At 54.8% G+C, this 12,232-nt stretch overlaps 1 protein-coding gene across 3 annotated transcripts in view; it reads right to left on the reverse strand.

Annotated features, from left to right (window-relative positions):
• Positions 1–7,647: 7,647 nt before the first annotated feature.
• LOC142819592 (phospholipase A2 inhibitor gamma subunit B-like) overlaps positions 7,648–12,232 on the reverse strand; it is a 28,931-nt gene continuing 24,346 nt past the window's right edge. For all 3 annotated transcript variants that reach the window (XM_089772678.1, XM_089772677.1, XM_089772679.1), the window contains 4 exons: positions 11,489–11,605; positions 10,689–10,838; positions 10,154–10,294; positions 7,648–7,972 (listed from right to left, as the gene is read on the reverse strand). In XM_089772678.1, coding sequence (XP_089628804.1) covers positions 7,755–7,972; positions 10,154–10,294; positions 10,689–10,838; positions 11,489–11,605 — 626 coding nt within the window. In that variant the 3' untranslated portion in view covers positions 7,648–7,754. The remainder of the gene's footprint in view (positions 7,973–10,153; positions 10,295–10,688; positions 10,839–11,488; positions 11,606–12,232) is intronic.

Here is a 12,232-nt window from a genome sequence, read left to right on the forward strand (position 1 = left end):
CCGGTGAAGTGGGTTAGCAAGAGGATCTAAGTCCTTGCTCCCACTTCCTTGACCCAGAGAGCTGCCTGAGATAGAGGGCTCCCCTTCCACTCTCCCATGTGGCAGAGTCCTCGCAACCCCAAGGCTGGGCCCAGGATTCCGGGGTGCGGGGGGGACTCAACCCTCAACCTTGTTGTGGCCCCCTTGGGCAGGGGCTAGGGCGTCCCCACTCGGGGTTCTCTCTCTGCACTGGATGCTTCCCTGACCCACTGATCATTACGTACTGTGCAAAGCAAATACAGCTCAACAGCAATCCATTTGTAAAAAGAAGAAAGAAACAGGAAAGGTGAAAGGAAAACACAGAACCGCTCTCTGGCACGGGGACGTCACAACCACGGTATCTGGAATGCAAGGGAAGTTCGGTCTGTTTCTCACAAGTCCCAGGCCCCGCTCAGACCCTGGCTGTGCTGCAGGGATGCTGCAGCTTGGACACTTGCTCTGGCAGTGGCCACGTGCTCTCCGGCTCTAGGAGGGCCCAACAAAAGGTTAACCTGGCCCTGTTTGGGGCACAGGCTCTGGGATGGAGTTTGGGTGCAGGAGGGGTGCAGGCTAGGGAGAGTTTGGGGGACGGGTGAGGGCTCTGAGCTGGGGCAGGGGATTGGAGTACAGGAGGGGGTGTGGATATGTGGGCTCTGGGAGGGAGTCTGGGTTCAGGAGGGGTGCAGGCTAGGGGAGTTTGGGGGATAGGTGAGGGCTCTGAGCTGGGGCAGTGGATTGGGGTACAGGAGGGCGTGTGGATGTGTGGGCTCTGGGAGGGAGTTTGGGTTCAGGAGGGGTGCAGGCTGGGGGAGTTTGGGGGACGGGTGAGGGCTCTGAGCTGGGGCAGTGGATTGGGGTACAGGAGGGCGTGTGGATGTGTGGGCTCTGGGAGGGAGTTTGGGTTCAGGAGGGGTGCAGGCTAGGGGGAGTTTGGGGGATAGGTGAGGGCTCTGAGCTGGGGCAGGGGATTGAGGTACAGGAGGGGGTGTGGATGTGTGGGCTCTGGGAGGGAGTTTGGGTTCAGGAGGGGTGCAGGCTAGGGGGAGTTTGGGGAAAGGTGAGGGCTCTGAGCTGGGGCAGGGGATTGAGGTACAGGAGGGGGTGTGGATGTGTGGGTTCTGGGAGGGAGTTTGGGTTCAGGAGGGGTGCAGGCTAGGGGGAGTTTGGGGGATAGGTGAGGGCTCTGAGCTGGGGCAGGGGATTGAGGTACAGGAGGGGGTGTGGATGTGTGGGCTCTGGGATGGAGTTTGGGTTCAGGAGGGGTGCAGGCTAGGGGGAGTTTGGGGAAAGGTGAGGGCTCTGAGCTGGGGCAGGAGATTGGGGTACAGGAGGGGGTGTGGATGTGTGGGCTCTGGGAGGGAGTCTGGGTTCAGGAGGGGTGCAGGCTAGGGGGAGTTTGGGGGACGGGTGAGGGCTCTGAGCTGGGGCAGGGGATTGGGGTACAGGAGGGGTGTGGATGTGTGGGCTCTGGGAGGGAGTCTGGGTTCAGGAGGGGTGCAGGCTAGGGGGAGTTTGGGGGACGGGTGAGGGCTCTGAGCTGGGGCAGGGGATTGGGGTACAGGAGGGCGTGTGGATGTGTGGGCTCTGGGAGGGAGTTTGGGTTCAGGAGGGGTGCAGGCTAGGGGGAGTTTGGGGGATAGGTGAGGGCTCTGAGCTGGGGCAGGGGATTGAGGTACAGGAGGGGGTGTGGATGTGTGGGCTCTGGGAGGGAGTTTGGGTTCAGGAGGGGTGCAGGCTAGGGGGAGTTTGGGGAAAGGTGAGGGCTCTGAGCTGGGGCAGGGGATTGAGGTACAGGAGGGGGTGTGGATGTGTAGGTTCTGGGAGGGAGTTTGGGTTCAGGAGGGGTGCAGGCTAGGGGGAGTTTGGGGGACGGGTGAGGGCTCTGAGCTGGGGCAGTGGATTGGGGTACAGGAGGGGGTGTGGATGTGTGGGCTCTGGGAGGGAGTCTGGGTTCAGGAGGGGTGCAGGCTAGGGGGAGTTTGGGGGACGGGTGAGGGCTCTGAGCTGGGGCAGGGGATTGGGGTACAGGAGGGAGTGTGGATGTGTGGGCTCTGGGAGGGAGTTTAGCACCTCAGCATAAGAGAAAGGAGCTGCAGTGATTCCATATAGACATAGAAACTGAGAGAAGACTCTTAAATGCTCCAAACGTGAGAGGCAGAGTTTGAGGAAGGAGCTGTCTGTACAATATCTCACTCTTGTTCACAGAGAGAGGAACTGCGGTGTCTAAGCATTGACCGTCTAGGAATTGGGAGGCCTGTGCCTTTAAGAACACAAGCCCAGGAGCCCACCCCTGCTCGGGGGCTGACATGCAGCATCCTGGGAAGAGAAAGGAAAAAGCCTTTGCACCCCTCGCACCCGCTAGTTACAAGGACCTCAGGTGGCTCGTACCATGGGGTCACTGCTCCCCTCTCCCGCTCCCTAAATGGGGGTTTGTCCATGCACAGGGTCTGGCAGTGTCCCCCATCCCGGACTTAACCCCAGCTACCACCCCCCGCCCCCCGATTCTTCCCCTTCAGCCCCTCTTCTGCCGCTACCTACAGCAGCTTGATCCCCCCAGCCGGTACATTTCTGCCCCCTGCTCAGACCCTGACACGCCCCCACTGCAATTTGCCCCCCTTTATCATTTTAAACCCCTCCAAAGAGGAGGCAGCAAATCCCAGGTAGAAGTGAGGGCAGAGTGAGGGCAGCGGCGACAGCAAAGGCTACTGAGTTTGCTCAGTTCGAAGAGCAGAGGGGGGTGGGGACTCAGGCTGCTGGATCTCTCCCTGGCATGGGGAGGGGCGTGCGGGCCAAGGGCTGGGTTGATGATCAACGTCAATTTCCCCGTGCGAAGGGCTCCCCCTCTCCCAGGAGGCCCTTTGTGGGCACGAACGTCTCCGCCTGCTGGCTCGGGGGGGAGGTGCCCCCAGGTGGCTTTTCTGGTTGGTCACCTGGGACCAGGCTTCTTCCGACCCCCTTTGTGTTGCTGTTGGGGGGGGGTGCCGTAGTGGGGGTCTGTCTGCTCTGTAACCCGGTGCCCCCTGTGCTGGGATGTGCGATTCCCACGGACTCACCCACATGTGCATTGGCCCAGACACCCAGGCCCAGCCTGAGGAGAGAACAAGGCGCTTCCTGGGGGGAGACAAAGGGAGGGAGGGGGAGACGAACACCAGGTTTGGGGGAAGGTTTAGTTGCTGGCTGGGGAACACGAAGGAAACAGCCTTAGCTGAGGTCTGAGGGTCTGTGGGGGACAATGGACCCCCCACCCCAAGGGTCTGAGGCATCCTGACCCTGACTCCTGGAGCCACGTCACGTCTGTGCTGCGCTGTATCCCGGAGAAGCAATAAACCCTCTTTATTCCACTGGCTGGCGGAGTCTGTTCTTGCTGCTGCGGGGCTGCAGGATCAGGGGAACCCCGACTCGGCGTCACAGGGGGACTTTGGGACCCGGCCCTGGGACCCTGTAAGTAGCAGCTACCTGCTCAGTGTCACTGCTCCCCCTGCTACTCACTCTCAGGAGGCTGCTCCACCCACCCCCGCTCTCAGGGCTGTGAGGTCGAGATCTCACCCCAGGGCTCTGCAATTCGCCCTTGTCTATCACAGCCGGTTTGCAGCTAGACCTGGGTCTGGGCCAGATCCCAAGGCCAGTGCCCACTCGGAGCTGTCCCAGGTACCACTGTCCTCTCAGGCTAGCTCCTCCCTGCTGCTTATTTCAGTAAAAGGTATGGAAATGGCACCCCACAGTTTTGGCTACATCTACATTGGCAAGATTTTGCGCAAATACTTTTAACGTAAGAGTTTTTGCGTTAAAGTATTTGCATGAGAGAGCGTCTACACTGGCATGTGCCTTTGTCATTAGAGGAGGTTTTGGAACAAATAGAAAAACTTTATGTTAACAAATCTCCGGGACTGGGTGGCATTTAAAAGAACCCAAATGGGAAATTGCTGAGCTATTATCTGTGGTTTCTAACCTATCCTTTAAATCGGCTTCTGTACCTCATGTCTGGAAGGTAGCTAATGTGAGACCAATATTTAAAAAGGGCTCTAGAGGCAATCCTGGCAATTACAGACCGGTAAGTCTAATGTTGGTACTGGGCAAATTAGTCAAAACAATAGTAAAGAATACAATTATGAGGCACGTACAAGAACAAAGTTGGAAAAAAGTCACCATGGTTTCTGTAAAGGGAAATCCTGTCTTACTATTAGAGTTCTTAGAAGGGGTTAACAGACATGCAGACAAGGGGGATCCAGTAGATATAGTATACTTAGATTTTCAGAAAGCCTTTGACAAGGTCCCTAACCAAAGGCTCTTGTGTAAATTACATGGCCATGGGATAAGAGGGAAGGTCCTTTCTTGGATTGAGAACTGGTTAAAAGACAGGAAACAAAGGGTAGGAATCAATGGTACATTTTCAGATTGGAGAGGGGTAACTAGTGGTGTCCCCCAAGGGTCAGTCCTGGGACCAATCCTGTTTAACGTATTCATAAATGATCTGGAGAAAGGGGTAAGCAGTGGGGTGGTAAAGTTTGCGGATGATACCAAACTGTTTAGGATAGTCAAGACAGAAGCAGACTGTGAGGAATTCCAAAAAGATCTCACCAAATTGAGTGACTGAGCAACAAAATGGCAAATAAAATTTAATGTGGATAAGTGTAAAGTAATTCACATCGGGAAAAATAACCCCAACTATACGTACAGTATGATGGGGGCTAATTAGGCTACGACAAATCAGGAAAGAGATCTTGGAGTTATCGTGGACAGTTCTCTGAAAACTTCCACACAGTGTGCAGCGGCGGTCAAAAAGGCAAATAGGATGCTAGGAATTATTAGGAAAGGGATCAAAAATAAGACCCAGAATATCTTACTGCCCCTGTATAAAACTATGGTACGCCCACATCTTGAATACTGTGTACAGATGTGGTCTCCTCACCTCAAAAAAGATATTTTGGCTTTGGAGAGGGTTCAGAAAAGGGCAACTAAAATGATGAGGGGTTTGGAACAGGTCCCGTATGAGGAGAGGTTAAAGCGACTGGGACTTTTCAGCTTAGAAAAGAGGAGACTGAGGGGGGATATGATAGAGGTCTATAAAATCATGAGTGGTGTGGAGAGGGCTGATAAAGAAAAGTTATTCATTAGTTCCCATAATAGAAGAACTAGAGGACACCAAATGAAGTTAATGGGGAGCAGGTTTAAAACTAATAAAAGAAAGTTCTTCTTCACACAGCATGAAATCAACCTGTGGAACTCCTTGCCAGAGGAGGCTGTGAAGGCTAGGACTATAACAGAGTTTAAAGAGAAGTTAGATAATTTCATGGAGGCTAGGTCCATAAAAGGCTATTAGCCAGGTGATAGAAATGGTGCCTCTGGCCTCTGTTTGTCAGAGGCTGGAGAAGGATGTCAGGAGACAAATCGCTTGATCATTGTCTTCGGTCCACCTTCTCTGGGGCACCTGGTGCTGGCCACTGTCGGCAGACAGGATACTGGGCTAGATGGACCTTTGGTCTGACCCAGTACGGTCGTTCTTATGTTCTTATGTTTGCGCAAGAGCTGTGCTTTTGCGCAAAAGCATCCTTGCCAGTGTAGACGCTCTCTTGTGCAAGGAAGCTTTTCAGTTAAAAGTATTTGCGCAAAATCTTGCCCGTGTAGACGCAGCCTTAGAGTTTAGTGTATTTCCTGGAAACGTTCATGGACATCAAGCAATAGCTCAGGTGGAGGCTTTTGTGCCACACCACACACGTGGGGGGTCGTGGTTACATCTGTCCCTGCTTGCAGAGTGGGGTGGTTTGGGGGTTTGGCTGCTCTGGGCATTTCATCATGTTCATCATGTTTATTTCTCTGAGCAGTGAGTTCTCAAATGCAGAACCTCTCGTGGCCAGAGTCATCACCCCGTGGTCACTGCTGCCCCTGGACGTGGCTGGCCTGTCCCTGCAGCCCCTGAGAGAGGCAGAGCAGGGGGTCTCCATGTGCCGTCCTTGCCTGCAGACACCGCTCCTGCAGCTCCCAGTGATCAGAAACGGGGACCTGTGGCCAGTAGGAGCTGGGGGCTCGGTGCCTGGAGACAGGAGGCAGCACATGGGCCAGGGAGCCATCCCTGTAGGTGCGAGATTATTATCAGAAAAACCTTCCTCTCTCTCTCTCTCCCTCCCCCCTTAAAGGGGAACTTTATTACAAAAAAAAAAAAAAAAAAAAAAAGCCTGGGAAAGCCGAGATTGGTTCACGGCCCCACCACTGTAACCCGGACCCAGGCCTTTGGCCCCCTCTACTGGCCGGAGTCTCCAAAGCAGGATAGGGAGCTGCTAAAGCACAGGGCTGCAGATGCGTCTCCTTTACCTCCAATGTTAAAGGCGCCTGTGTTAATCTCCCCCCAACACGCCACCCGAATCCGGGGTTCATTCCCGGCCCAGGGATCTTTCCAGGAGCTGCTTTATGCTGGAAACTGGGGGGTTTCCAGTCCTGGCTGGTGGCCCCACTATAAAACCCACATTCACAGTGTAATTAAAAGGGCAGTAGCAGGGGACGGGAACATATTTTCAAGTTTATGACAAAAAGTGGGACTCTTATAGGCTGTGAAAGGCCCCACAAATAAACCAGCCTCATTTCCCTCCCGCACGAGGGCCTGTCAGAGGGGTGGCCCAGGAGACGGTAGTGCAGGCTGCATTCTCTCTGTGTGTGTATGCGTGTGTGTGTGCACCTGTGTGTATTCTCTCCCGCTTTCCATTACAAGGGCTTATCCTAGCTCCAATCAGACTCAGAACAAGGCTTCTAACACCCCCAGAACCCACTAAAATTAAATGTGAGGAAATCCATCAGACCACCAGCATCAGACACAAATAATCTCCAGATCCACACCACACAACCCTGGACTCACTATCACACATATGATCCATACACACACAGACACACACACAATACTTAGCCACACACAGTCAAAGGCACGATTACACACACAGGATCTGACACTGGTTATCACACACAAATGAACACATGCTCCAAGATTCATGATCACACACGCACAACATATGTCAATGCAGCAGAGATTATTAGGGAAAATGGCCATTTTTCCGAAAAAACTTAGGTTACATCCACACTGCAATCGCGTTCTTTTGAAAGGAAATCGAAAGAGTAGAGGGGATTTTCCAGCATTGGTAACACTCATTCTACGAGGAAGAAGCCTTTCTCTGAAAGAACTCTTTTGGAAAAAGGCCTGTGTGGAGGGGGAAGAGGAAGTGTTTTCGCAAGAGAGGAAAGAGGAAAAAGCACAGGTGCCCTGGTAGCCACTCCACCCACAGTAACCACAGCTCACATGCGAGAGAGCGTCCATTCAGTGTGGCCGCTATCTGTCGAGAAAGCAGATCACTTTTTCGATGTGCTTTGGCAGTGTGGACACTCCCTTTCAGAAGACGTTTTTTCCAGAAAATCTCTTCCGGAAAAGCTTCTTCCAAAATGAGCCTGCAGTGTAGACACAGCCACAGAGTCAAACAGTCATGATCACACACAGGAAGACACACAGTATCCGAGATCCACTATTACAGACACACACACGATCCAAGAATCTGCCCCCCCCCACACACACACGATCCAAGAATCAGTCCCCTTCTCCATCCCCCTCCCAGACACACACACACAGACACCTGCTCCCATCCAGTTTTCTCGTGTCTCTTTTATTCTATTAATCCTGTTCCAGGGGAAGGGAATCCGAGCCCTGTCACCACCAGCATGGCTCCCCCGGGCAGTGGGGCTGTGCCACAGGAGGGCGATCAGGAGAGGCCGTTCACCAGCAGGATGGTAAGGAGGGCTGGCAGGACGAGTCCGGCTGGTTCCAGAGCCACAGTGGCTACGCGGGAGGAGGCTGGGCTGCATTCGGCCGTGGTGGTATCTGCATCAAACTCCTTGAAGATCTCTTTGAACTGCTCTATATTAGTGCAGGCAGACCCAGTGGCGCAGCCTTTCACCTTGATCTTCATGACTGTCTCACCTGTTGGGGACAAAGCAAGAGGGTCAGTGTCTGGGAACCCATTTAGGACGCCTTTTATGTCTCTGGTCCTATACAACATGGTTCCCTTTCCCCTCTGAGCCACTCGCTGCTGCCCATCTGGGATCCCCACAACGGTCTCCCTTCCTCTGCTCTGATTCAGCGTCATTCAGTGAACCCCTGATCTCTAACAAACTCTAACAGTCCCACCATTCACCTGGCAATGGTGTTGCTCACTGATGGTGGCAGTAGTGGGATCCTTAACCAGTTCTCATCCAAAGGGCCTGTACAGACCCTGGCACATAGGGACTCCTAATTTTGGCAAAGGCAAGTGTGCAGCAGAGGATTCACCTCTCAGCCAAGGGGTCTGTGCAACACCTGGAACAAAAAGGCCCCAATCTCAGTTGGGGCATCTGTTATGCTGTTCCACAACCAAGAAAAAGAAATATCTCTGGCACTTCCAAGTCCCACCAGCTGGGAGATTTCTGCAGCAGACCCAGGCAGGGTGTGTTTGTACTGTCACTTTTTCTGTACTACTTTATAGCCTGCTATTCTACAAAAAGATAGAACCAAGACAGTTTGGGGAACCCTTGTGCAGGGCATTGTGCACAGGAGAGTATCCTGCCTCAGTCACTGGCCAGCACTAGATGCTGCACACAAAGGTATCCAAACCACCGATATGAGGGATATCACTAATACGAAGAAATCCGTGTAAGACTGGAAAAAGAAGGCTCAACAGTTTTCTGATCATGCATTATGATCTCTCCAGCTCTCCCTGATAAACAAGAATCTTTCAGAATTTTACATAGCTCTTGACCAGAGCAGTTTCCAGTGGTGGGGAGTTCTAAAGATTAACGGGTTATTGGCTGGAAAAAGCATTTAATTTAATCAGAGTGCACTTCTCCCTTTTCAATTATATCTCCTCTCCTATGCCAGAGAATGCTCAGAAATTCTCTTGTGCTCTGAGATTTTTCAGGTGAAACCTTTCTGCTGTTAAAAATTGAAATGTGAACACATTTTGTGAATTCAGATTCATCAAACTGTTTCAGTCGGAAGAGACCCCCATGAAAACAAACTCTGGGAAAAATCAGACTGGTTCATTACTGTAATTCAAAACAACTTTCCCTTCCAACGTTTTACAGGCAGTCCCCGGGTTACGTACAAGATAGGGACTGTAGGTTTGTTCTTAAGTTGAATCTGTATGTAAGTCGGAACTGGCATCCAGATTCAGCCGCTGCTAAAACTGACCACCAGTTCCGACTTACATACAGAATCAACTTAAGAACCCCAAGCGTCCCCAAGTCAGCTGCTGCTGAAACTGATCAGCAGCTGATTCCAGGAAGCCCGGGGCAGAGCAACTCTGCCTCAGGCTTCCTGTAGTCAGCGCTGGTCAGTTTCAGCAGCAGCTGACTTGGGGACACCTGGGGCAGAGCTGCTGGGGTGCTGCTGGGGTGCTGCTGGGGTGCTCCAGTAGCACCGATCCTTGGCGCTACTGGAGCAACCCAGCAGCACCCCATCTGTTCTGCCCCAGGCGTCCTGATTCAGCCGCTGCTGAAACTGACCAGCAACGGCTGAATCAGGACGCCTGGGACAGAGCAGCTGGGGTGCTGCCGAGTTGGTCCAGTAGCGCCCAGAGCGGCGCTGCGGGACCAACTGGCAGCGCCCCAGCTGCTCTGCCACAGGCGTCCGGAGAAAAGCCTAGTCTGCTGGGGGGTGGGGCGTACTAGCTGCGTCCCCTCCCACCCCAGCAGACCAGGAAGCCTCTGAGGACGCCAGCAGCGGGACAGCCACGGGGTGCCTGGGCTGCTCCGCTGCCGGCTTCCCCGAGGCTTTGCAAAGCCGCAGGGGGGCTTGGGTAGTGGGGCAGCCCAGGCGCGCCTGGTCTGCCCCGCTGCCCGAGCCCCTCTGCGGCTTTGCTCCGTGGCTTCCTGGTCTGCAGACCAGGGAGACGCAGAGAAAGCCCCGGAGTACACGGGCGGCAGGACCGCGAGGTCCCACAATCCGTGTCCTCTGGGGCGAGCCCCGTTCGTTACTGCGGATCCAACATAAGTCGGATCCGCGTAAGTTGGGGACTGCCTGTATATAAAAGAACTATTTAACGTTCCTCACTGCAGGGACCTGCCCATGTGCGTGGTCTCTCCTGGGTGGGGAAATCGGACAGAGAAACATCCGGATGCCAATTACCTCTTTTCACTGTGCCGCTGACATGCAGGCAGTGGGTCTGGGAGCCTGTGCAGTCGACGATCTCTTCATTGCAGTGATGGGAGAACATAGAGAAGCAGGCTGGGCAGCGCCAGCCGTTCAGGGTGGTGTTAGCCGGGGGCACTGGGAAAAGTGGAGCAAACACAGTCAGCTCAGGCAATGAACTCCAGGGGGTGGCGGGGCAGGGAGAGCAGATGAGGGCAGCACCACTCAGCCCTGGATCCCCCTGCAGGGGGCGCTGCAGCTTTCGGCCACAGGAGGTTGCAGGGGCAGGGAGAGGTTTGCAGCAGGGAATCCTGGATCCGGTTCACAGGTGGTGGAAGCCTAGAGCCCCGCCCACTGACCTCCCCCCACCCAGGGGCTCAGTGTTATCCAATGGGGCGCCCCCTGAAGGGCAGGGGAAATAAAGGTTCTTTCCTAATCCCGTTCCGTCTTCCCACAGAGAGGCCTGAAGGGGCCAGGCAGGGCAGGGGGCGCGCGGGAGCAGACAGGCTGGAGAGGAAGGCGGGTGCTGTACCGCTAACAATGGCTGTTTTGCAGGCCTCCCCGACACAACAGGCGACGTTCCCGCTTATGGAGATTCTGTTCCCAAATTTCATGTAGAGAGGCCCAAGGTTGCACAGGCTGGAGGACACGCAGGCCTTCTCAAAGGACAGGCTCTTCTCCCCTGCATGGGAGGAAAAGGAGATGAGGCTTCAGGTCTCCCGCTCGCAACGCTTCACAGGTGTGATTCTGACCTATCTAGAGAGGGAAACTGAGGCACGACTCACCCCGGGTCAGTAGGGAACCAGCAGGACTGGTGCCCACAGCTGCCCCTCACCCGCTGGATTCCTCTTTCCTCCCAGAGTCAGGGAGAGAACCCAGGAACCCTGACTCCCCCGGCTCTAACCCACCAGAAACACAGCCCTGCCAGGACCAACTAGAGCAGTGGTCCCCCCCATAGCCGCTCCCGTCCCCATAGCCACGTGCCCGGGGCCGGCACTCCCCCATGCGCCGCGTGCCCAGAGCGCGGGCGGCCAATCCGCGGCGCTCCCGGGGCCGACGCTTACCGTGCGCCACATGCCCAGGGCCAGGCCAGCCCCGAGCACTTGGCGGATGCACACAAATGCACCGTGTTGGGGACCACTGAACTAGAGACTCCCCCAGCCTCTCCCCTCCACCCACCAGCCCCAGCCTCAGCCCCCTCGCAGAGCCACAGAGAAAACCCAGGAGTCCTGGCTCCCAGGCCTCCTGCTCTCACCCAACCGCCCCTGGTCCTGGGCGGGCTGACGCCGACCCAGCCTGTGTTCTGGGCTGGTTCAAGGTCTCTGCACCTACCTAGTATGGATTCTGTTTTCATGATCCCACAGGAATCCAGTTCCTTGCTGCAGACTTGCACCGGGCCCGTGCAGCTGTCACCCTTATTCTGGCAGACCTCACAGGAAATACAGGTCCCTGGAGAAGCAAAGGCAACAGGATCCATCTGTGCTGAGCCCTTTCTCCAGCCCCATTGATTATACTGGAGCTACAGGCCACTGGCTCAGCTGGGGACTTCCCCATTGACTCCAATGCAGCTACGGCCCATTGCCCCAGCTGGGATCTCACCCGGCATTGCTTGCTTTTGTGCCAGTGACGTCCATCCCTTTATTGCACAACTAGGGGGAGGGGTGGATACACTGGAGGGCAGGGATCGGGTCCAGAGTGGCCTGGACAGATTAGAGGACTGGGCGAAAAAAAATCTGATGAGGTTCATCAAGGACAAATGCAGAGTCCTGCACTTGGGAGGGAGGAACCCAAAGCATCGTTACAGGCTGGGGACTCACTGGGTAAGTAAGAGTTCAGCAGAAAAGGGCCTGGCGATTCCAGTACATGAGAAGCTGGATCTCACTCAGCAGGGCGCCCTTGTCGCAAAGGCTAACAGCATCTTAGGGGCATTAAGAGGAGTGTTGCCAGCAGATCCAGAGAAGTGATCATTCCCCTTCATTTGGCACAGGTGAGGCCACATCTGGAGCATTGTGTCCAGCTCTGGGGCCCCCTCCTACAAGAGGGATGTGGACGCATTGGAGAGGGTCCAGCGGAGGC

This window comes from Pelodiscus sinensis, chromosome 22 (assembly GCF_052426305.1).
Source record: "Pelodiscus sinensis isolate ZL-2025 chromosome 22, ASM5242630v1, whole genome shotgun sequence".
In the NCBI taxonomy this organism is placed as follows: domain Eukaryota; kingdom Metazoa; phylum Chordata; order Testudines; family Trionychidae; genus Pelodiscus; species Pelodiscus sinensis.